The sequence below is a fragment of the Topomyia yanbarensis genome, chromosome 2 (assembly GCF_030247195.1).
Source record: "Topomyia yanbarensis strain Yona2022 chromosome 2, ASM3024719v1, whole genome shotgun sequence".
Lineage (NCBI taxonomy): Eukaryota > Metazoa > Arthropoda > Insecta > Diptera > Culicidae > Topomyia > Topomyia yanbarensis.
In genome coordinates, this window is record NC_080671.1 from 264,492,905 (window position 1) to 264,519,250 (window position 26,346).

General features: G+C 48.3%; 1 protein-coding gene across 1 annotated transcript; it reads right to left on the bottom strand.

Annotated features, from left to right (window-relative positions):
• Positions 1-6,851: 6,851 nt before the first annotated feature.
• Positions 6,852-8,654, bottom strand: LOC131680311 (uncharacterized). Its single transcript, XM_058961031.1, has one exon. It carries the CDS (start codon positions 8,652-8,654, stop codon positions 6,852-6,854), a length of 1,803 nt encoding a protein of 600 aa, XP_058817014.1.
• Between the last annotated feature and the right edge of the window lie 17,692 nt (positions 8,655-26,346).

Below are 26,346 nucleotides of genomic sequence, written 5' to 3' on the forward strand. Positions count from 1 at the left end.
TTCCCTGAGGAATTTTATCATACTCTCCTCATTTTTCCTGTCGTTGCGCAGAGCCGCTCGCAGACTAGTCGACTCGATGTCGTGCTTCCTTCTAACGTCGTCGTACTTTCTGCAGTGGAGGATCACATGGCGGACATCTACAACGATCCCACAGCAGTCGCACACTGGTGGTGAAGTTTTCTTTAGCAGAAAGTCGTGTGTTAGCCGGGTATGCCCTATTCGAAGCCGGGTAAGCACTCGCTGTTCGGCCGAATTCTCGCGGTCAGTCCACTTCACTGTGTCGAATTTAACTTCGCGAAGTTTTACTTCAGTGGACGCTGACCACCGACGGTACCATTGGTTTCGGATAGCTGTTTTTATGTGCTTGACGGCGTCTGCCCCCGGAACAGATATAGCTAATGGAGCAATGCTCCTCGCTTCTCCAGCGAGTCTGTCTGCCTCCTCGTTGCCACGGATGCTAGCGTGACCTGGAATCCAGCAAAGCTTGATTGAACGATTTCGTAGCAGGTTTTCAATTTCTTGGATCCACGGGTGCTGGGATGTGCCGGATTCGATTGCCGATAAGCAGCTGGCCGAATCGGACATTATTACTAAGTCGCTGACCGTGTTGAATGTTGTTAGCGCTGTTTTTATTGCGAATGCCTCTGCCGAGAAGACACTGCATTGCTGTGAAGACCAAGTGACCGTTGGAAGTGTTCTCCAAAAACTCCGGCGCCTACTGCGGTATCGTCTTTCGAGCCATCTGTGTAGACGATTGTTGAACGGTTGAGATGATTTGTCAGGAGCTCTTGAACAACTGGACGAACAATACCCGAGGGGTCTCCAGCTTTTACGCGCTTCTTGATTTTCCAAAGCATCTGGGGTGTGCGGTCGTACCACTTTCGATCAGATAGTCGCGTTCGGGTGTAGATGTTTGGGAGAGGAGTTCCGACTATTTCTGTCAAACTTTTGGAAGCTCGGCAAACCAGGGGAAGGTCAGCATTCTCCTTGCTGTTTCCCAACATTCTGATGGCTAATTGGGCTACAGTTTGGAGAATGAGAAGATCTAACGGTAGAGTACCTGCTTCAGCCATAATGGCTATGATCGGACTGGTGACGTATGCTCCAGATGCATATCTGATCATCTTGTTGTATGCGGGTGCCAGGGTTTTGATGACAGCATCTCCACCCCTACTAACGAGCCCTATGCCATACAAAAGTCGCGAAGTAATAATTGCGGATCCTATTTGCAGTAAAGATGAGCGTTGACCACGGGGAAGTTTGGTACCGATCATCTTCAGGATGCGCAGCCTAGATTCGCATGCCTTCTTCGTCAATTTGCAGTGCGCTGCGAAGTTGAGTGATCGATCGAGGGTAGCACCGAGAATTTTCAGGCGTGTTTCTGTCGGTATAGCAACTCGATCTATCGTGATTGCTTGACTGGGTGCACGACGGGCATTAGGGCTACAATAGAAGATGCTGGATTTCGTTGCAGATATCGTAAATCCAACACTTCTTGCCCATTCATGGACGGCTTTTACTGCTGACTGAAGCTTTCGATAAAGCGGCTGGTCTTTCTTCCCCCAAACTACGAGTAGGATATGGTCGGCGTACAACAAGATCTTCACAGTGTTCGTAACCACGCGAAAGATGGGTTGAATGGCCACGAGAAACAGCGTAACCGAGAGCACTGAGCCTTGTGGCACACCGTTTTCCAGCGGATGCGCGGGCGATAAGTAACCCTCTACATTAACCTGGAATGCTCTTTCTGTCAGGAAGCTGTTCAACACGTTGATCATTCTACCGCGAATGTGCCATTTCTTTAGTGTTCGTAGTATGCCATACCTCCACGTGGTATCGTAAGCCTTGGACAAGTCAAGCGACGCTATCAGACAGTGCTCGTCATGGTCGGGTAATGACCTCTCCAACTCTGCAAAATATGTGTCAGTGCCCCGACCGGACCTGAAGGCATGTTGTCGTTTGTCGAGACGCCCGTTCGCCTCTAGTTCGGTGGTCAGCCGTCGATTGACTATTCGCTCGAAAACCTTTGCCATACAGCTCGTTAGGGTTATTGGACGGAATGCAGCTGGACCCGCGTCATTCGAGTTTGACTTTGGAATTGGTACGATGATTCCAGTTCGCCAACAGGAGGGAACACGCCACTACGCCATACTCTATTGAATAGTTCCAACATGGCAGTTTTCACTGACAATGGCAGTCGCTGAAGCATTGGATAACCGATGCAGTCCGGGCCTGAAGAGCCACTTCGTCCTCTATCGAGTGCCCACAGCAGCTCGTTCAGAGTGAAGTCGGTGTTGTAAGTATCGTCGGTATCTGGCGAGAAATTCACGCGGTTTCGTTCGGCCTTTTCCTTCTCTCTTTGGAACAATTGCGAGTAGCTGGAGGTGGCGGATCGTTCGCTGTAATGTTGTGCGAGTTCTTCAGCTACTTCTTCAGCCTTATCCGTGTAGCCGCTAGATCGCTTGATGACAGTTGCTCGATGCTGACGTTTCCCTCTCAACCTGTTCACTGTCTGCCACATCTCCGACTGTGGAACTTGGAGATATCTTCGCGACGAATTCCTCCCACGATCGCTGTTTGGCATCATGGATCGACTTTCTTGCAGCTGCACGCGCCTCTTGGAAGTGTTTTAGTGCATCAGCTTTCCGTGGGTCTTCTGCTTGAATACGCCTTAGTGCTCTCAGTGTTTTTCTTCTCGTTTTGATGGCCGCTTCAACCTCCGGACACCACCACGGAACCGCTTTTGGACCGACTCTACCGGTTGTGCGGGGTATCGCAGTGTTTGCTGCTTTAATCAAACGGTCAACGAAACAGTCAATTGATATTTCGGCACATGGTCGAATAGCGCTGGCGGTTAGACGTTCGTAAGTTGTCCAATCCGCTTGGTCGTAGATCCATTTCTGTCTTTTCGTTGCAGTATGTGACAGTCCGGGAGTGGAAACGAGAATTGGAAAATGGTCACTATTATGGGTGTCCGGGAGAGTTCGCCAAATAAATTTCGAGGCTATAGTTTCAGAACAGATAGAAAGGTCAATAGCTGAATTGACACCGGTAGCTGGATCAATCCGGGTATGTGATCCGTCGTTGAGAATGACTAGTCTTTCCGACAATGTTTTCTCGGCGATAAAGTAGCCTAGTGCAGTAGATTTATTGGAACCCCAGCAGATATGGTGCGCGTTGAAGTCGCCCAGTACAAGTACCGGACGTGGGAGCTGCTCAAAGAATTCTCCCAGCTGCTCTTGACATTGTTGAGTACTGGGAGGGACGTAGATTGACACCACCGTCATTTGATGTGGCAGTTGTATCCGAACAGCGATTGCTTGAATATTGCCACCGACCTCAAGTCTCTCGAAGGGTACACCATCCCGAATGGCGAGCCCTACCCCTTGTTGCCAGTATCGGCGACTCCCAGTCTCAAGTAGTAGAGTGTAGTTGTTACCGACGAAATCTGCTGAGATCACTCGGTTGTCCAGCTTTGTTTCTTGTAACGCTATCAAGCTCGGCTCGTATTGGGCGATCAGCTGCTTAAGGTCACTGATATTGGAGCGCAGACCCCGAATGTTCCACTGCAGTGCGAAACTTTTGCTGTTGCGAGTGGTGATTGTCGCTGACGACGACGATGTTGATGGCGAACGTCTACGAGAACGTATTGGGTCGCCGACAGGGTTCCTTGACGTGGTTGGGAGATCGGTGTTCTGGAACTGCTGTTGTGATGTGCCTTCACCCGCGGAAAGCCAGGAGGAGAATTGCGAGGACCGTATATCCGGGAGGTAGGGACAGTCCTCTTCCCCCCGGTCGATCCCTTCATGATGAAGTGGGGAAGCTACTTTCTTCTCTTCTTCCCCAAACCGGTTACTCGTTCGATTCGTGCTGTTCACATCTGTAACGGGATAAACCGCAACAGAATCCGTTCGTAAGCGAGGTGGAATAGGACTGACCTGTGGGACGTCTAGCCCCACAGTGCCAGCCGCTGTCGAAACTACTACACGATTACTTCCAGAATTGCCGACAGCGACCGGCACTGGGGAAAGACTTTGTGTAGTTTTCGTTGTTTGCTTCGACGCTACTGTTGTGTTGGCAGCTGTTCCATCCCGAAATGAATATCTCGATGGACCTTCTCCGGGCGACAGCGAGTGGTGATGTGGAAGGAGCGTGTCGTCGATGTTGTCAGTCAAACCTGGAAGAACATCAGAACAAGCAGTACCTGCAAGGGGATTGACAATTTCGGAACTGACCTGAGGAAGCCCCACAGTGCCAACCGCTGTCGTACAAACTACACTATTATGCTCACGAACACCGACTGCGGTCGGCACTGGGGATAGACTTTGTGTAGTTCTGCTGATCAACTTCGGTTCGTCGATCGTGGGTTTTTGGTCTGCTGGTTTACAAGCTGTAGTGGTGAAATCGGTGTTCCTATCGGCCACAGAGGTGAATTCACTATCAACGGGTTGGGGTATGATGGCCCGGATAGTTCCTTCATCCTGCTGTGATTGCGTTGGAAGGAGTACTACACTTTCCTCTCTTCCAAACCGATCTATCTCGTGGTCAGTATTCGTGCGTGGGTTGTCGTTGGTATCCAAACGTTGATGAAAATGAGAGTTATCGAAGAGGCTGGCTAGGAGGCGTCTCGGTAATCTCAATTTCATCGTCTGAATATTCCATCGTTTCGTTTGGTGGTGGGCTTAAGTTATCCGGTGAGGTTGTCGTTGGTTTGCTGAAAGGGGTGTGTTGTTTCTGTGGTCTTCCTCGTTTTGAGTCCGTATTTATCGCTGGTGAGTTGTTCCTGGATCGTGTTATTGGCCCGGTCGTCTGATTCGTTGGCTTTTGTTCTTTACTGTGCTGTGGTTTTTCTTGGCTGGCGGACTGTTGTTTGATGTACGCCATCATTTGTTCAATTTTCTCGTCCTTGCGTTTGTTCTCTGCCAGAAGTTTAACGATCTGCTCATCCTTCTTCTTCATTGTCTGCTCCAGTTCTTTCAATTTATTCAGGATCTCGTTCGGTTGCGCTGCAGCCTGGGCGTAACTTCCAAGATTTTGCTGTTCAGCTCGTTTGCGCGCTTCCGGGAATGTCAAATTGTCGCGGATTTTTATTTTTATGACCTCTACTTCCTTTTTGTGATTTGGACATTGGCGGCTTGTTGGTTGGTGATCACCTTTACAATTTAGGCAGAACTGGGCTGCTCGACATTTTTCTTCACCTTGATGTTCTCCAGAGCAATTAGGACAACGTTGCGGGCCAGGACAGCGAACACGAGTATGACCGTATTTGAAGCATCCATAACAAAGCATCGGGTTTGGGAAGTACGGGCGGGTAGGGACGCGAAGCAAACCGATCTTCATGTATTCCGGGTATGTGGTCTTGCAGAAGGTCAAGATTAGCGCTGGCGTATTCACTCTTTTCTCCTCTTCCTTTCGTGTAATTCGCTGTACACGAATCACACCCTGGCTTATAATTTCTTGTAAAACCTCCTTCTCTTCAAGGTGAATCAGATCGTAGCAGGAAATAACACATCTGCTTACGTTCAGATTCGTATGGGATTCAACCACAACATCAGTACCGTCAATGAGCTTGGTCATTTTCATTAGTTTGGTAACTTGGACTGGGTTCCGAACTCGAAGAGTATACCGTGTCCCTTGAGCTTCGGTATTCGCACCTTCAATTGGGCCTCCAGCGACAACCTCAACCGATTTACCAATGACGAACGGGTTTCTTGGCAATGGTACGCCATCTTTACCTGTCAGCTGCAGGAATGTCAGTTCACCAAATTTGTTCGTCGGATCCATAAATTCCGGCAGTCTCCTTTGGCTTGACCCTCCCGGATCACCGCTACTAGTGGCCGCCATCTTGGATTACACCACCAGACGTTGGAAACTGCTATGTGGCACGGTCACCCGATACCAACCCCAAATGGACAAAAAAGGTGAAGAAAAGGAAAGATCTTACCTTATTTGCCCCTTCAACGTCGACCTTTTCGAAGTATTCCAACACTTTTGGGCCACACTGTAGGCAGGAAGAATCGCAGCTACCTTATTTTTTCGCTTCTACGTTGCCTTCAATGAATTAAACGTGCAAAAAATCACTTTTCGATTTTTTCCTTTTTTCGCTGTTTTGACACTTTTGGCACGCACTGTAACGTCCAATTCGCACTGTACCACACTGTACCACTCTTTTTGGTAGATCAAGCAAAAAAAAATCTTTTTTTAAAAAACTTTTCGTCAGTTTTCCAAACTCGAAAAAAAAACTTGCTTCCAGCCCACCGTCACCGTCACACACGCAGCCGGCACAGCCAGTGAATGAAAATAGCTGGGCGACCGCACTGGTAGCCACAGCGATGGCTGGTTGTTTTGATTTTATTGCCGCGTGGGTAAACTAAAATCCACTTATTTCAGCCGTTTCTTCACCGATTTTCGTGAAACTGTCACTGTCAGTCACTGAAAAACCACTTCACTCGTGTTTTCGCTCAAAAATAAACCGCGAATATCGCGAAAAAAACCGAAAAAACACAGTGTGAAATTTTTGAAAGAGCGTTGTATGTACCGTACGGAACGGTGTTTCCAACTCAGATGAATAATAATAATAATAATAATAATAATAATAATAATAATAATAATAATAATAATAATAATAATAATAATAATAATAATAATAATAATAATAATAATAATAATAATAATAATAATAATAATAATAATAATAATAATAATAATAATAATAATAATAATAATAATAATAATTTTTGTTGTTGTTGTTTATTAACGACACTTTACACCAAACGGTGCATTCGTGTCGGAAGATAATTAGTTTCCAAATTCCTATCAACATTATAAAACAATTTACAATTCATTATTTTTCACATTCGTTTATACAAATTGGTTTCCTTGAGGAAGCTTAGCAGATTGTCTTCGGTGTTCGTGTCGTTGCCTAAAGCCACTCGTAGGCTCGTCGAATCGATGTTGTGCATCCTTCTAGCATCGTCGTATTTTCGGCACTGAAGGATTATATGACGAACATCTACGGTTACCCCGCAGCAGTCGCAAACTGGTGGGGTTTCTCTCTTTAGAAGGAAGTCGTGCGTCAATCGGGTATGCCCTATTCGCAACCGGGTGAGCACTCGTTGATCAGCCGAACTCTCGCGGTCAGTCCACTTTACCGTATCGAATTTTATTTCGCGAAGCTTCACTTCAGTGGATGCAGACCATCGACGGTACCAGTGATTTCGGATAGCTGATTTTACCTGATTGTTGGCGTCTGCTCCCGGAATGGCTATTTGCAAAGGGGCATTACCCCTGGCTTCTCCTGCGAGGCGGTCTGCCTCTTCATTCCCGCGAATTCCAGCGTGTCCTGGAATCCAGCACAGATTGATTGGACGATGTCTTATCATGGTTTCAATCTCCTGGATCCACGGATGCTGGGACGTGCCAGCTTCAATTGCCGATAAACAACTGGCTGAGTCTGTCATTATTAGCAGATCGTTGGAAGTGTAGTACGAAGTTACCGCTGTTTTAATTGCAAACGCCTCGGCTGAGAACACGCTGCACTGTGGCGGAAGACCAGTCGACTGCTGGAGATGTTCTCCAAACATTCCCGCGCCTACTGCGTCGTCGTCTTTCGATCCGTCAGTATACACAACCGTTGAGTTGCTGAAGCGAGCATTCAGGAGCTCCTGAACGACAGGACGGACCACCTCAGAGGGATCTCCGGCATTCACACATCTTTTGATATCCCACACGACGTGGGGCTTGGGCTCGTACCACTTTCGGGTGGCTAGTCGGGTTCGAGTACAAATATTTGGTAAGGGCATTCCGATCACCTCTGACAGTTCTTCGGAAGCTCGACGTACTAGTGGGAGATCCGCATTATCTCTGCTTTTTTCCAACAAACGGATGGACAATCGGGTTATGCTTTGGAGAACGAGGAGATCGAATGGTAAGGTGCCTGCTTCGGCCATGATGGCTAAGATCGGACTTGTAACGAATGCACCAGATGCAAATCTTACCATCCTGTTGTAGGCGGGCGCGAGAGTTTTGGTGACGACATCTCCGCCCCGACTAACGAGTCCCATCCCATACAATAGTCGCGAAGTGACAATGGCGGAGCCGATTTGTAACAAAGAAGTCCGTTGACCACGTGGTAGCTTTGCTCCAATCATTTTCAGGATACGCAGCCTGGATTCACATGCCTTCTTCGTTAGCTTGCAATGCGCTTTGAAGTTCAGCGATCTGTCGAGAGTGATACCGAGGGTTTTCAGTTGATTTTGTGACGGTATAGCTACTGTATCTATCCTGATGGATTGCGTGGGCTCACGGCGGGCATTCGGGCTACAGTAAAAGATGCTGGATTTTGTTGCTGATATCGTGAATCCAACACTTTTCGCCCATCTATGAACGGCTTTTACTGCTGACTGTAGTTTCCGATAGAGTGGTTGTTCTTTTTTGCCCCGCACTACAAGAAGGATGTCATCGGCGTACAATAGCACTGTCACGGTATTCGGAACCACCCGGAAGATAGGTTGGATTGCTACGAGGAATAGGGTAACTGAGAGCACAGAACCCTGTGGTACACCATTTTCCAGCGGCAGCTTGCGCGATAAATGCCCATCGATGTTTACCTGGAACGTTCGCTCTGAAAGAAAGCTAGTGAGCATGTTTATCATGTTTCCGCGTATCTGCCACTTTCGTAATGTTCGCAGGATGCCGTATCTCCAAGTGGTGTCGTACGCCTTAGCCAAATCAAGCGATGCTATCAGACAGTGCTCGTCACGGTCGGGTAATGACCTCTCCAACTCCGCAAAATATGTGTCAGTACCTCGGCCGGATCTGAAGGCATGTTGTCGAATATCTAGCCGCCCGTTCGATTCAAGCTCGGTAGTTAACCGTCGATTCACCATCCGCTCGAATACCTTCGCCATACAGCTCGTTAACGTGATCGGTCGGAAAGCAGATGGACCTGTGTCGCTCGAATTCGGCTTTGGGATTGGTACAATAATTCCAGTTCGCCAACAGGATGGAAATACGCCACTGCGCCAAACCCTGTTGAAAAGCTCCAATAAAGCAGTTTTCACCGACAATGGTAGTCGTTGTAGCATTGGATAGCCGACTGAATCCGGACCTGTAGAATTACTTCGTCCTCTGTCGAGCGCCCATACCAGCTCATTCAAAGTGAAGTCGGAGTTATAGATGCCGTCGGTCTCGGGTGAAAAGTTGAAACGGTTTCGTTCGGCCTTTTCCTTCTCAATTTGAAACGAAGGAGGGTAGCTGGATGTTGCCGATATTGCGCTGTAATGCTCTGCTAGTTCTTCAGCCACTTCTTCTGCATTATCCGTGTAGCCAGCTGAACGTTTAATGACGGCTGGGCGATGCTGACGTTTTCCTCTTAATGCGTTCACTGTCTGCCACATTTCCGATGCAGTGGAGTTTGGGGATATTTTCGCGACGAATTCCTCCCACGATCGTTGTTTGGCATCACGGATTGATTTTCTTGTTGCTGCCCGTGCTTCCTGAAAGCTTTTCAGTGCTTCAGGTTTTCGTGGGTCCTCCATTTCGATACGCTTCAGTGCTCTGAGTGCTTTTCTTCGACTTTTTATGGCTGCTTTTACCTCCGGACACCACCAAGGAACTGCCTTAGGTCCGATCTTTCCGCTGCTTCTGGGTATTGCAGTGTTTGCTGCAGTGATCAAATGATCGACAAAACGGTCGATTGACATTTCGACGCCCGGTTGTATGGCGTTGGCGGTCAATCGTTCGTAAGCTGTCCAGTCCGCTTGGTCATAAATCCATTGTCGCCTTTTTGTTGGAACATGTGAGAACCCGGGGATGGAAACGGTTATTGGCAGGTGGTCACTGTTATAGTTATCTGGAAGCGTTCGCCAGGTGAATTTCGAGGCCACAGTAACGGAGCAGATTGACAGGTCGATAGCTGAAGTAGCACCGGTGGCTGGGTCGACTCGTGTATGCGACCCATTGTTAAGTATAACTAGGTGTTCTTCCAACGTTTTTTCTGCGATGAATTGACCTAGTGCGGACGATTTGTTGGATCCCCAGCATATGTGATGAGCATTGAAGTCACCTAGCACTAACATAGGACGTGGGAGCTGTTCGAGGAGGTCACATAGTTTTTCTTGGCACTGTTGGGTACTGGGAGGAATGTATATTGATACCACCGTCATTTGCTGTGGTAGTTGAACCCGAACTGCGATCGCTTGGATATCCTTATCGACGTCAATCCGCTCAAAGGGCACTCCATCCCTAATGGCCAGGCCCACTCCGTGTTGCCAGTGTCGACAGCTACCAGTCTGAAGCAACAGAGTATAGTTCTTGCCAATGAAGTCGGCTGGGATCACTCGATTGTCCACTTTGGTTTCCTGTAGTGCTATTAGGCTCGGTTCGTATTCAGTGATGAGCTGTTTAAGCTCGCTGACATTGGTTCGCAGCCCCCGAATGTTCCACTGAAGTGCGAAACATCTACTATCTCGTCTGGCGGAAGTCGTTGACGAAGACGATGATAAAGACGAAATAGACCTTCGATGTCCAGCTGGCACGTTGCGTGTGCTGATATCCACGGAACGATCGGTACTCTGGTACTGGTTGTGATGTTGCGGTGTATCTTCGCCGGCGGAAAGCCAGGAGGAGAATTGCGAGGACTGTATATCAGGGAGGTAGGGACAGTCCTCTTCCCCCGGTCGATCCCTTCATTATGAAGTGGGGAAGCTACTTTCTTCTCTTCTTCCCCAAACCGGTTACTCGTTGGACTCGAACTGGTTACATCTGCAACAGAGGAAGCAGCAGCAGCATTTGCGCGTAGATGAAGCGATATTGGACTGACCTGTGGGACGTCTAGCCCCACAGTGCCAGCCGCTGTCGAAACAACTACACGATTACTTCCAGAACTACCGACAGCGACCGGCACTGGGGAAAGACTTTGTGTAGTTTTAGTGGATTGCTTCTTCGACGATCGGGTTACTGATTCGTTGTGGTATAGTCTTGTCGATGTGCCTTCTCCGGGTGAAAGCAGCGGTTGGTGCCAAGGTTCAGCAAGAACAGTGTTGCCAACCGGATCTGTAAAAACGTTTAGCGCAGCAGTATCTGTGAAAGGGTTAGCAGACTTGGAACTGACCTGAGATAGGTCCAGCCCCACAGTGCCAACCGCTGTCGTACAAACTACACTATCATGTTCAAAAACACCGACTGCGATCGGCACTGGGGAAGGACTTCGTGTAGTTTTCGTTGATTGCTGCTTCGACGCTAGAGTTGCTGAGCCAACGTGGAACATTCCTGTAGATATGCCTTCTCCAGGTGAAAGCAATGGTTGGTTCCAGAGATGTATGGGTACGGTGATGTTAGTCGACTCTGTAAAGGAATTTAGCGCAGCAGTATCCGTAATAGGTTTGGCAAAGTCAGAACTGACCTGTGGAGGGTCAAGCCCCGCAGTGCCAACCGCTGTCGTACAAACTACACTATCATGTTTAAAAACACCGACTGCAGTCGGCACTGGGGAAAGGCTTCGTGTAGTTTTGCTGATCTCCTTCTGTTCGTCGCTCGGGATTCTTTTGTTTACTGGTTCGCAAGTTGTAGTGGTGAAATCGGTGTTCCTATCGGCCACAGAGGTGAATTCACTATCAACGGGTTGGGGTATGACGGCCCGGATAGTTCCTTCATCCTGCTGTGCTTGCGTTGGAAGGAGTACTACACTTTCCTCTCTTCCAAACCGATCTATCTCGTAGTCAGTATTCGTGCGTGGGTTGTCGTTGGTATCCAAACGTTGATGAAAATGAGAATTATCGAAGAGGCTGGCTAGGAGGCGTCTCGGTAATCTCAATTTCATCGTCCGAATATTCCATCGTTTCGTTGGTGGTAGTGGCAGCGGTTCTTTTTGGTGGTGGGCTTAAGTTATCCGGTGAAGTTGTCGTTGGTTTGCTGAACGGGGTGTGTTGTTTCTGTGGTCTTCCTCGTTTTGAATCCGTATTTATCGCTGGTGAACTATTCCTGGATCTCGTTACAGGCCCGATTTGTTGGCTCGTTTGCTTCTGTTCTTTGTTGTATTGTGGTTTTTCTTGGCTGGCGGACTGTTGTTTCATCTGATGGATGTACGCCAACATTTGCTCGATTTTTTCGTCTTTTCGTTTGGTCTCCGCCAGAAGTTTTGCGATCGTTTCGTCCTTCTTCTTCATTGCCAGTTCCAACTCTTTCAGCTTGCTAAGGATCTCATTCGGTTGTGCTGTGGCCTGAGCATAGCTGCCTTTACTTAGATGTTCCGCTCGTTTGCGTGCTTCCGGGAATGTTAGATTGTCGCGTACTTTTATTTTTATGACCTCCATTTCTTTTTTATAAACAGGACATTCGCGGCTAGTTGGTTGGTGATCGCCTTCACAATTCCGACAGTACGCCGTTTCTTTGCATTTATCTTCGCCGTGTTTATCTTTCGAGCAGTTAAAACATCGCTGGGGACCAGGACATCGAACGCGTGTATGGCCGTAGTTAAAGCATCCATAACAAAGCATCGGGTTCGGGAAGTATGGGCGAGTAGGAACGTGAAGCAAACCGATCTTTATGTATTCCGGGTATGTGGTCTTGCAGAAGGTCAATATTAGCGCTGGCGTATTTACTCTATTCTCGGCTTCCTTTCGTGTAATTCGCTGTACACGAATCACTCCCTGGCTTATGATTTCCTGTAAAACATCCTTCTCTTCCATATGAATCAGATTGTAGCAGGAAATTACGCATCTGCTTACGTTCAGATTCGGATGGGCTTCAACCACTACTTCAGTGCCGTCAATGAGCTGGTTCATTTTCTGCAACTTAGCAACTTGGGCGGGGTTCCGAACTCGAAGGGTATACCGTGTCCCTTGAGCTTCAGTATTCGCACCTTCGATTGGACCACCAGCGGCAACCTCAACCGATTTTCCAATGATAAACGGGTTTCTTGGCAAAGGTACACCGTCTTTACCTGTCAGCTGCAGGAACGTCAATTCGCCGAATTTATTCGTCGGGTCCATATACTCCGGTAATCTTCTTTTGCTTGACCCTCCCGGGTCACCGCTACTAGCGGCCGCCATCTTGGATCACACCACCAGACGTTGGAAACTGCTATGTGGCACGGTCACCCGATACCAACCCCAAATGGACAAAAAGGTAAAGAAAAGGAAAGATCTTACCTTATTTGCCCCTTCAACGTCGACTTTTTCGAAGTGTTCCCACACTTTTGGGACACACTGTAGGTGAGCAGTGTCGCTACTGCTTGTTTTCCACTTCTACACAGCCAAGAGAAGCGAACTGAATGAATTTCGCCAAGAAAAAACGCACTTAATGGATTCCGCCCTTTTTATTGTTCCAACTTTTTTGGCACGCACTGTAACGTCCAAATTTTTCAATACGCACTGTATTATACTCAACTACCACCAAATAACAAATCAAAAAAAATTTTCCAAATTTTCCAAAACTTTTCACGTTTTTTACGTCTTCAATAATATCTCCCGTTCAGGGCACCGTCACTCTCACGACTGGCATCTACAGCAAGTGAATGAACTGGCCGGGCAGCCACGCGGGTAGGCACAGCGATGGCTGTTTGTTTACCTATAGCACCGCGTGGGCAAAACTAAAAATTCACTTTTTTCAGCCGTTTCTTCACCGATTTGCGTCAATCTTTCACTATTCACCACTAGAGAACAACTTCACTCGTCTATTCGTCGTAAATTGGACCGCGGTTATCGCGAAAAACACGGAAAAACACGGTATGAAATTTACGAATGCGCGTTGTATGTACCGTACGGAACGGTGTTTCCAACTCAGATGAATAATAATAATAATAATAATAATAATAATAATAATAATTGTTGTTGTTGTTGTTCTTTATTAAAGACACTTTACACCAGAAAGGTGCATTCGTGTCGGAAAAAATAGTTTCAATTTCGCTTTCATTAACATTGAAATAATAATTTACAATTCAGTTTTTTTTCAAATTTTTTTATACAAGTTTGCTTCTTTAAGGAAGTTTAAAACTTTCTGCTCACTGTCGTTGTCGTTGCATAACGCCGCTCGTAAACTCGTCGGCTCGATGTCGTGCTTTTTCCTCGTTTCGTCGTATATCCTGCAGTGAAGGATCACATGACGAACGTCTAAGGTGACTCCACAGCAGTCGCATACTGGTGGAGAGGTCCTCTTCAGCAGGAATTCGTGCGTCAATCGGGTGTGCCCTATTCGCAATCGCGTTAGCACTCGTTGGTCGGCCGAATTCTCGCGGTCAGTCCACTTTGTTGTGTTGAATTTTACTTCGCGTAGTTTCACCTCGGTGGACGCTGACCACCGCTGGTACCATCGATTTCGGATAGTTGTTTTGATTTGACTAACGGCATCTGCTCCGGGAACGGATATATCCAATGGGGGAACGCCCCTGGCTTCTCCTGCAAGTCGGTCTGCTTCTTCGTTACCGCGGATGCCAGTGTGACCTGGGATCCAGCAAAGATTGATTGGACGGTTCCGAAGCATGTTTTCAATCTGTTGGATCCACGGGTGCTGGGATGTGCCGGCTTCGATTGCTGATAAACAGCTAGCCGAATCTGACATGATCAGCAAATCGCTAGACGTGTGGTATGCTGTTAGCGCTGTTTTTATTGCAAATGCCTCGGCTGAGAAGACGCTGCATTGCTGTGGAAGACCTAGCGACTGTTGATAGTGTTCTCCGAAAACTCCCGCGCCGACAGCGATATCGTCTTTCGACCCATCTGTGTAGACGACTGTTGATCGGCTGAAACGTTCTGTCAGTAGCTCCTGGACGACTGGACGGACAGTATCCGAAGGATCTCCGGCTTTTACGCGTTTCTTGATGTCCCACATGATCTGGGGTCTGGCTTCGTACCACTTTCGAGTAGTTAGCCGCGTGCGGGAGCAGATATTTGGAAGAGGCGTTCCGACTATCTCCATCAAACGACTGGAAGCTCTATGTACCAAGGGAAGAGCAGCATTATCCCCACTATTCTCTAACATACGGATAGCCAATCGTGCGATGGTTTGGAGGACAAGCAGATCGAACGGCAAAGTACCTGCTTCAGCCATAATGGCTAGAATTGGACTCGTGACGTATGCACCAGATGCAAACCTTACCATCCTGTTGTATGTAGGTGCGAGTGTTTGGACGACGGCATCTCCTCCGCTGCTTACGAGCCCCATGCCATATAGTAATCGAGAGGTGACAATTGCTGACCCGATTTGAAGTAAAGAAGCGCGTTGACCACGGGGTAGCTTGGCGCCAATCATCTTCAAGATACGCAGCCTGGATTCGCACGTTTTCTTCGCCATTTTGCAATGCGCTTTAAAGTTGAGCGATCGGTCGAGAGTAACACCGAGGGTTCTCAGCAGCGTTTGTGTTGGAACGGCTACACCATCTACCTTTATCGCCTGTATGGGTTCACGGCGTACGTTAGGGCTGCAATAGAAGATGCTGGATTTCGTTGCAGATATCGTAAATCCAACACTTCTCGACCATTTATCGACGGCTTTCACTGCGGCCTGAAGTTTTCGGTGAAGCGACTGGTCTTTCTTCCCCCATACAAGGAGCAGGATATCGTCGGCGTACAGCAACACTTGTACGGAATTCGGAACGACACGGAAGATGGGTTGGATAGCCACGAGAAATAGTGTAACAGAGAGCACTGAGCCCTGTGGTACACCGTTTTCCAGCGGATGTGCTGGCGACAAATGCCCCTCTACGTTGACCTGGAACGTTCTCTCTGCCAGAAAGCTGTTGACAATGTTTATCATCCTTCCGCGTATTTGCCATTTCTGCAGTGTTCGTAGGATGCCATATCTCCAAGTGGTGTCGTACGCCTTGGCCAAGTCTAGCGACGCTATCAGACAGTGCTCGTCACGGTCGGGTAATGACTTCTCCAGCTCCGCAAAGTATGTGTCAGTACCCCGACCGGATCTGAAGGCATGTTGTCGTTTGTCGAGACGCCCGTTCGACTCTAGTTCGGTGGTTAACCGTCGGTTGACAATTCGCTCGAACACCTTCGCCATGCAACTAGTTAACGTGATTGGACGGAATGCAGCTGGACCCGCGTCATCCGAGCTTGGCTTTGGAATTGGAACGATGATTCCGGTTCGCCAACAGGGTGGGAATACGCCACTGCGCCATATTCTGTTGAAAAGTTCCAACATGGCAGTTTTCACAGACAATGGCAGTCGCTGAAGCATTGGATAGCCGATGCAGTCCGGTCCTGAAGAGCCACTTCTTCCTCTGTCGAGTGCCCACAGCAATTCATTCAGGGTGAAGTCCAAATTGTAGATATCATCGCTATCTGGCGAGAAGTTTATGCGGTTTCGTTCGGCCTTTTCTTTCTCCCTCTGGAACAACGACGAATAGCTGGAGGTTGCGGATCTTTCGCTGTAGTGTTGCGCCAGTTCTTCAGCTATTTCTTCTGGCTTATCGGTGTAACCATTGGACCGCTTGATGACAGTTGGGCGGTGTTGGCGTTTCCCTCTCAACGTGTTCACTGTCTGCCACATCTCCGACGTGGTTGAACTTGGAGATATCTTCGCGACGAAGTCTTCCCATGATTTTTTCTTGGCGTCATGGATAGATTTTCTTGCTGCTGCTCGTGATTCCTGGAAGCTTTTCAGTGCATCCGCTTTTCGTGGGTCCTCTACTGGTATACGCTTCAGTGCTCTAAGTGCTTTTCTCCGATTTTTGATAGCTGCTTTCACCTCCGGACACCACCACGGAACCGCTTTGGGACCGACTCTGCCGGTAGTGCGAGGTATCGCGGTGTTTGCTGCTCTAATCAACCGGTCAACGAAACAGTCGATGGATATTTCGACGCCCGGTCGAATAGCGTTGGCGGTCAATCGCTCGTAGGTTGTCCAATCTGCTTGGTCGTAAATCCATTTCTGTCTTTTCGTTGGGATAGTCGACAGTCCGGGAATGGAAACGAGAATGGGAAAGTGATCACTGCTGTGGGTGTCCGGAAGTGTTCGCCAAACAAATTTCGCAGCCACCGATTCGGAGCAGATCGAGAGGTCAATAGCCGAAGTGATACCGGTAGCTGGGTCAATCCGAGTGTGCGAGCCGTCGTTGAGGATGAGTAATCTTTCCGATAACGTTTTTTCGGCGATGAAGTGGCCTAATGCGGTAGATTTCGTAGAACCCCAGCAAATATGGTGCGCGTTAAAGTCGCCTAGTACAAGCACTGGACGTGGAAGCTTTTCGAGGAAGTCACCCAGCTGTTCTTGACACTGTTGAGTATTGGGAGGGACGTAGATCGACACCACCGTCATTTGTTGTGGCAGTTGGATCCGAACTGCGATAGCTTGTATACTGTCGTCGATATCAATTCGTTCAAATGGAACACCATCCCGAATGGCAAGACCTACTCCTTGTTGCCAGTATCGACAACTCCCAGTTTTCAGCAAAAGAGTGTAGTTGTTGCCGATGAAATCTGCTGTGACTACTCGGTTGTCAACTTTTGTTTCCTGAAGCGCTATCAGGCTCGGTCCGTACTCGCAGATTAGCTGTTTAAGCTCGCTGATGTTGGTTCGCAGGCCCCGAATGTTCCATTGAAGGGCGAAGCATCTGCTGTCTCGATTGGCGAAAGTCGCTGACGAAGACGATGTTGATAGCGAAGGTGATTGCCTGCGGGTCCTCGCCGGTGTGTTTCGTTGGTAACGGGACGTGGTTGCGCTGATTTCAATCGGGATATCGGTGCTCTGATGCTTCTGCTGTTGTTGCGGTGTATCTTCGCCGGCGGAAAGCCAGGAGGAGAATTGCGAGGACTGTATATCTGGGAAGTAGGGACAGTCCTCTTCCCCCCGGTCGATCCCTTCATGATGAAGTGGGGAAGCTACTTTCTTCTCTTCTTCCCCAAACCGGTTACTGCTGGTCGCATCTGTAACGGTAGAAGCCGCAACAGAATTCGTTCGGAGATAAATTGAAGATGGACTGACCTGTGGGACGTCTAGCCCCACAGTGCCAGCCGCTGTCGAAACTACTACACGATTACTTCCAGAACTACCGACAGCGACCGGCACTGGGGAAAGACTTTGTGTAGTTTTCGTTGTTACAGCTGTTCTATCTCGAAGTGATGATCTCGATGGGCCTTCCCCGGGCGATAGCAGGTGATGATGTGGAAGGAGCGTATCGTCGATGTTGTCCTTCAAACCTGAAAGAACATCAAAACAAGCAGTACCTGCGAAGGGATTGACAACTTCGGAACTGACCTGGGGAAGTTCCAGCCCCACAGTGCCAACCGCTGTCGTACAAACTACACTATTATGCTCACGAACACCGACTGCGGTCGGCACTGGGGATAGACTTTGTGTAGTTATGCTCGTTCTCTCGTAGATGACGATCGGGTTGCTCTGGTTTGTAGTTTTGTTAGTTGAAGTGGTAAAATCGGTGTTCCTATCGGCCACAGAGGTGAATTCACTATCAACGGGTTGGGGTATGACGGCCCGGATAGTTCCTTCATCCTGCTGTGCTTGCGTTGGAAGGAGTACTACACTTTCCTCTCTTCCAAACCGATCTATCTCGTGGTCAGTATTCGTGCGTGGGTTTTCGTTGGTATCCAAGCGTTGATGAAAATGAGAATTATCGAAGAGGCTGGCTAGGAGGCGTCTCGGTAATCTCAATTTCATCGTCTGAATATTCCATAGTTTCGTTGGTGGTAGTGGTAGCGGTTCTTTTTGGTGGCGGGCTTAAGTTATCCGGTGAGGTTGTCGTTGGTTTGCTGAGAGGGGTGTGTTGTTTCTGTGGTCTTCCTCGTTTTGAGTCCGTATTTATCGCTGGTGAGTTGTTCCTGGATCGTGTTATTGGCCCGGCCGTCTGATTCGTTGGTTTTTGTTCTTTACTGTGCTGTGGTTTTTCTTGGCTGGCGGACTGTTGTTTGATGTACGCCATCATTTGCTCAATTTTCTCGTCCTTGCGTTTGTTCTCTGTCAGAAGTTTAACGATCTGCGCATCCTTCTTCTTCATTGTCTGCTCCAGTTCTTTCAATTTATTCAGGATCTCGTTCGGTTGCGCTGCAGCCTGGGCGTAACTTCCAAGATTTTGCTGTTCAGCTCGTTTGCGCGCTTCCGGGAATGTCAAATTGTCGCGGATTTTTATTTTTATGACCTCTACTTCCTTTTTATAATTTGGACATTGGCGGCTTGTTGGTTGGTGATCACCTTTACAATTTAGGCAGAACTGGGCTGCTTGACATTTTTCTTCACCTTGATGTTCTCCAGAGCAATTAGGACAACGTTGCGGGCCAGGACAGCGAACACGCGTATGACCGTATTTGAAGCATCCATAACAAAGCATCGGGTTTGGGAAGTACGGGCGGGTAGGGACGCGAAGCAAACCGATCTTCATGTATTCCGGGTATGTGGTCTTGCAGAAGGTCAAGATAAGCGCTGGCGTATTCACTCTTTTCTCCTCTTCCTTTCGTGTAATTCGCTGTACACGAATCACACCCTGGCTTATAATTTCTTGTAAAACCTCCTTCTCTTCAAGGTGAATCAGATCGTAGCAGGAAATAACACATCTGCTTACGTTCAGATTCGGATGGGATTCAACCACAACATCAGTACCGTCAATGAGCTTGGTCATCTTCATTAATTTGGTAACTTGGACTGGGTTCCGAACTCGAAGGGTATACCGTGTCCCTTGAGCTTCGGTATTCGCACCTTCAATTGGGCCTCCAGCGACAACCTCCACCGATTTACCAATGACGAACGGGTTTCTTGGCAATGGTACGCCGTCTTTACCTGTCAGCTGCAGGAATGTCAGTTAACCAAATTTGTTCGTCGGATCCATAAATTCCGGTAATCTCCTTTGGCTTGACCCTCCCGGATCACCGCTACTAGCGGCCGCCATCTTAGATTACACCACCAGACGTTGGAAACTGCTATGTGGCACGGTCACCCGATACCAACCCCAAATGGACAAAAAAGGTGAAGAAAAGGAAAGATCTTACCTTATTTGCCCCTTCAACGTCGACTTTTTCGAAGTGTTCCAACACTTTTGGGACACACTGTAGATTCGCAGTGGTGAATCTGTTCGCTTGCTTGCTTCTACACAGCCTCTAAATAGCAAAACAAGCAAGAAAAACGCACTTTTCCAATTTTTATTTTTTGCCGTTCATACACTTTTGGCCCGCACTGTACCGTACAAATATCGGTATACACTGTACTGGTATCTCAAATACCACCAAATCCAACGTTAAAAAAAAATTCAATAATTTTTCAAAAACTTTTTACGTTTTTTGAGACTCAAAAATATCGTCCGTTCAGCACACCGTCACACTCCACCAGCGAGTGAATGCAAGATCGGCCCGGCAACCACGCGGGTAGGCACAGCGATGGCTGTTTGTTTACCTATTGCACCGCGTGGGCAAAACTAAAATTCACTTTTTTCAGCCGTTTCTGAACCGATTTTCACCAAACTTTCACTGTTCACCACTAGAGAAGCACTTCGTTCACCTTTTTGTCGAAAAATAAACCGCGAATATCGCGAAAAACACCGAAAAAACACTGTGTTTAATTCCCGAATGCGCGCTGTTGTTGTTGTTGTTGTTTATTAACGACACTTTACACCAAGGAAGGGTGCATTCGTGTCGGAAGAAAAATATTTTACCTGTAAATTTTACAATGCAGTTATCAGTTACAAATCAAAATAAAATTTTATAACATTTTAAATAGGTTAGTTTCCTTGAGAAATTTTACCATACTCTCCTCATTTTTGCTGTCGTTGCGCAGAGCCGCTCGTAGACTAGTCGACTCGATATTGTGCTTTCGTCTAACTTCGTCGTATTTTCTGCAGTGGAGGATCACGTGGCGGACATCTACAATGATCCCACAGCAGTCGCACACTGGTGGTGAGGTTTTCTTTAGCAGAAAGTCGTGTGTTAGCCGGGTATGCCCTATTCGAAGCCGGGTAAGCACTCGCTGTTCGGCCGAATTCTCGCGGTCAGTCCACTTCCCTGTGTCGAACTTAACTTCGCGAAGTTTTACTTCAGTGGACGCAGACCATCGATGGAACCACTGATTTCGGATAGCTGTTTTCATTTGGTTGTTCGCGTCTTCTCCCGGAACGGCTATTCGTAAAGGGGCATTACCCCTGGCTTCTCCAGCGAGGCGGTCTGCCTCTTCGTTGCCATGGATACCAGCATGACCCGGAATCCAGCACAGCTTGATTGGACGGCCTCGTAACATGTTTTCAATCTGCTGAATCCACGGGTGTTGCGATGTGCCTGCTTCTAATGCCGATAAGCAACTGGCCGAATCAGACATAACCACCAAATCACTGACCGTGTTATGTGTTGCTAACGCTGTTTTGATTGCAAACGCTTCTGCCGAGAAGACACTGCATGGCGAGGGAAGACCAACCGATTGTTGGAAGTATTCTCCATACACTCCCGCACCTACTGCATCGTCATCTTTCGAGCCATCCGTGTAGACGATAGTTGAACGGTTGAAACGACCTGCTAGGAGCTCCTGAAAAGCAGGCCGAACAATTTCCTGGGGGTCTCCAGCTTTCACACGTCTCTTTATGTCCCACACGATTTGGGGCTTGGGTTCGTACCATCTTCGTGCAGCTAAACGCGTACGAGTGCAAATATCTGGAAGAGGGATACCGATCACCTCTGTCAGACGTTCGGATGCTCGATGTACCAGTGGGAGATCGGCATTATCCTTGCTTTTTCCCAACGTATGGATGGCCAAGCGGGCTATATTTTGAAGAACGAGTAGGTCGAATGGTAGGGTTCCAGCTTCTGCCATAATGGCTACGATAGGGCTCGTGACGTATGCACCGGATGCAAACCTTACCATCCTGTTGTATGTAGGAGCGAGCGTTTGGATGACGGCATCTCCTCCTCTGCTTACAAGTCCCATACCGTAGAGGAGTCGCGAGGTAACAATTGCGGACCCGATTTGCAGTAAAGAAGCGCGTTGACCACGAGGTAGCTTGGCACCGATCATCTTCAAGATACGCAGCCTGGATTCACACGTCTTCTTCGTCATTTTACAATGCGCTTTAAAGTTGAGTGATCGGTCGAGAGTGACACCGAGAGTTCTCAGCAGCGTTTGTGTCGGAACGGCTACACCATCTACCTTTAACGCCTGCATGGGTTCACGGCGCACGTTAGGGCTGCAATAGAAGATGCTGGATTTCGTTGCAGATATCGTAAATCCAACACTTCTCGACCATTTATCGACGGCTTTTACTGCGGCCTGAAGTTTCCGAAGGAGCGACTGTTCTTTCTTTCCCCACACAAGAAGCAGAATATCATCGGCGTATAGCAACACTTGTACGGAGTTCGGGACCACGCGGAAGATGGGTTGGATAGCCACGAGAAATAGTGTCACGGAGAGCACTGAGCCCTGCGGCACACCATTTTCCAGCGGATGTGCTGGCGACAAATGCCCCTCTACGTCGACTTGGAACGTTCTTTCTGCCAGAAAACTGTTGACCATGTTTATCATCCTTCCGCGTATCTGCCATTTCTGCAGTGTTCGTAGGATGCCATATCTCCAGGTGGTGTCGTACGCCTTGGCCAAGTCTAGCGACGCTATCAGACAGTGCTCGTCCCGGTCGGGTAATGACCTCTCCAACTCCGCAAAGTATGTGTCAGTACCCCGACCAGATCTGAAGGCATGTTGTCGTTTGTCGAGACGCCCGTTCGATTCTAGTTCGGTGGTTAACCGTCGGTTGACAATTCGCTCGAACACCTTCGCCATACAACTAGTTAACGTGATTGGACGGAATGCAGCTGGACCCGCGTCATCCGAGCTTGGCTTTGGAATAGGTACGATGATTCCGGTTCGCCAACAGGGAGGGAATACGCCACTACGCCATATTCTGTTGAAAAGTTCCAACATGGCAGTTTTCACAGACAGTGACAGTCGCTGAAGCATTGGATAGCCGATGCAGTCCGGTCCTGAAGAGCCACTTCTTCCTCTGTCGAGTGCCCACAGCAATTCATTCAGGGTGAAGTCCGAATTGTAAATATCATCGCTATCTGGCGAGAAGTTTATGCGGTTTCGTTCGGCCTTTTCTTTCTTCCTCTGGAACAACGACGAATAGCTGGAGGTTGCGGATCTTTCGCTGTAGTGTTGCGCCAGTTCTTCAGCTATTTCTTCTGGCTTATCCGTGTAACCATTGGACCGCTTGATGACAGTTGGGCGGTGTTGGCGTTTCCCTCTCAACGTGTTCACTGTCTGCCACATCTCCGACGTAGTTGAACTTGGAGATATCTTCGCGACGAAGTCTTCCCATGATTTTTTCTTGGCGTCATGGATAGACTTTCTCGCTGCTGCCCGTGATTCCTGGAAGCTTTTCAGTGCATCCGCTTTTCGTGGGTCCTCTGCTGGTATACGCTTCAGTGCTCTAAGTGCTTTTCTACGATTTTTGATTGCTGCTTTCACCTCCGGACACCACCACGGAACCGCTTTGGGACCGACTCTGCCGGTAGTGCGAGGTATCGCGGTGTTTGCTGCTCTAATCAACCGGTCAACGAAACAGTCGATTGATATTTCGACGCCCGGTCGTATAGCGTTGGCGGTCAATCGCTCGTAGGTTGTCCAATCTGCTTGGTCGTAAATCCATTTCTGTCGTTTCGTTGGGATAGTCGACAGTCCGGGAATGGAAACGAGAATGGGAAAGTGATCACTGCTGTGGGTGTCCGGAAGTGTTCGCCAAACAAATTTCGAAGCCACCGATTCTGAGCAGATCGAGAGGTCAATAGCCGAAGTAATACCGGTAGCTGGATCAATCCGAGTGTGCGATCCGTCGTTGAGGATGAGTAATCGTTCCGATAGCGTTTTTTCGGCGATGAAGTGGCCTAGTGCGGTAGATTTCGTAGAACCCCAGCAAATATGGTGCGCGTTAAAGTCGCCTAGTACCAGCACTGGACGTGGAAGCGTTTCGAGGAAGTCACCCAGCTGTTCTTGACACTGTTGAGTATTGGGAGGGACGTAGATCGATACCACCGTCATTTGCTGTGGCAGTTGGATCCGAACTGCGATAGCTTGTATACTGTCGTCGATATCAATTCGTTCGAAGGGTACACCATCCCGAATGGCAAGACCTACTCCTTGTTGCCAGTATCGACAACTCCCAGTTTTCAGCAATAGAGTGTAGTTGTTGCCGATGAAATCTGCTGCGACTACTCGGTTGTCAACTTTTGTTTCCTGAAGCGCTATCAGGCTCGGTTCGTACTCGCAAATCAGCTGTTTAAGCTCGCTGATGTTGGTTCGCAGGCCCCGGATGTTCCATTGAAGGGCGAAGCATCTGCTGTCTCGATTGGCGAAAGTCGCTGACGAAGACGATGTTGATGGCGAAGGTGATTGCCTGCGAGTTCTTGCCGGTGTGTTTCGTTGGTAACGGGACGTGGTTGCGCTGATTTCAACCGGGATATCGGTGCTCTGATGCTGCTGCTGTTGTTGCGGTGTATCTTCGCCGGCGGAAAGCCAGGAGGAGAATTGCGAGGACTGTATATCTGGGAAGTAGGGACAGTCCTCTTCCCCCCGGTCAATCCCTTCATGATGAAGTGGGGAAGCTACTTTCTTCTCTTCTTCCCCAAACCGGTTACTGCTGGTCGCATCTGTAACGGTAGAAGCCGCAACAGAATTCGTTCGGAGATAAATTGAAGGTGGACTGACCTGTGGGACGTCTAGCCCCACAGTGCCAGCCGCTGTCGAAACTACTACACGATTACTTCCAGAATTGCCGACAGCGACCGGCACTGGGGAAAGACTTTGTGTAGTTTTCGTTGTTACAGCTGTTCTATCTCGAAGTGATGACCTCGATGGGCCTTCTCCGGGCGATAGCAAGTGGTGATGTCGAAGGAGCGTATCGTCGATGTTGTCCTTCAAACCTGAAAGAACATCAAAACAAGCAGTACCTGCGAGGGGATTGACAACTTCGGAACTGACCTGGGGAAGGTTCAGCCCCACAGTGCCAACCGCTGTCGTACAAACTACACTATTATGCTCACGAACACCGACTGCGGTCGGCACTGGGGATAGACTTTGTGTAGTTATGCTCGTTCTCTCGTAGATGACGATCGGGTTGCTCTGGTTTGTAGTTTTGTTAGTTGAAGTGGTAAAATCGGTGTTCCTATCGGCCACAGAGGTGAATTCACTATCAACGGGTTGGGGTATGACGGCCCGGATAGTTCCTTCATCCTGCTGTGCTTGCGTTGGAAGGAGTACTACACTTTCCTCTCTTCCAAACCGATCTATCTCGTAGTCAGTATTCGTGCGTGGGTTGTCGTTGGTATCCAAACGTTGATGAAAATGAGAATTATCGAAGAGGCTGGCTAGGAGGCGTCTCGGTAATCTCAATTTCATCGTCTGAATATTCCATATTTTCGTTGGTGGTAGTGGCAGCGGTTCTTTTTGGTGGTGGGCTTAAGTTATACGGTGAGGTTGTCGTTGGTTTGCTGAAAGTGTGTGTTGTTTCTGTGGTCTTCCTCGTTTTGAGTCCGTATTTATCGCTGGTGAGTTGTTCCTGGATCGTGTTATTGGCCCGGCCGTCTGATTCGTTGGTTTTTGTTCTTTGCTGTGCTGTGGTTTTTCTTGGCTGGCGGAATGTTGTTTGATGTACGCCATCATTTGCTCAATTTTCTCGTCCTTGCGTTTGTTCTCTGCCAGAAGCTTAACGATCTGCTCATCCTTCTTCTTCATAGTCAGCTCCAACTCTTTCAGTTTATTTAGGATCTCGTTTGATTGCGCTGCAGCCTGGGCGTAACTTCCTTGATTCTGCTGTTCAGCTCGTTTGCGCGCTTCCGGGAATGTCAAATTGTCGCGGATTTTTATTTTGATGACCTCTACTTCTTTTTTGTAATTTGGACATTGGCGGCTTGTTGGTTGGTGATCTCCTTTACAATTTAGGCAAAACTGGGGTGCTCGACATTTTTCTTCGCTTTGATGATCTCCAGAGCAGTTAGGACAACGTTGCGGGCCGGGACATCGAACACGCGTATGGCCGTATTTAAAGCAACCATAGCAGAGCATCGGGTTTGGGAAGTACGGGCGAGTTGGGACGCGAAGCAAACCGATCTTCATGTATTCCGGGTATGTGGTCTTGCAGAAAGTCAAGATGAGTGCTGGCGTATTCACTCTGTTTTCGGCTTCTTTACGTGTAATTCGCTGCACACGAATCACTCCCTGGCTTAGAATTTCTTGTAAGACTTCCTTTTCTTCCAAGTGAATCAGATCGTAGCAGGAAATTACGCATCTGCTTACGTTCAGATTCGGATGGGATTCAACCACAACATCAGTACCGTCAATGAGCTGGTTCATTTTCTGCAACTTAGCAACTTGGGCGGGGTTCCGAACTCGAAGGGTATACCGTGTCCCTTGAGCTTCGGTATT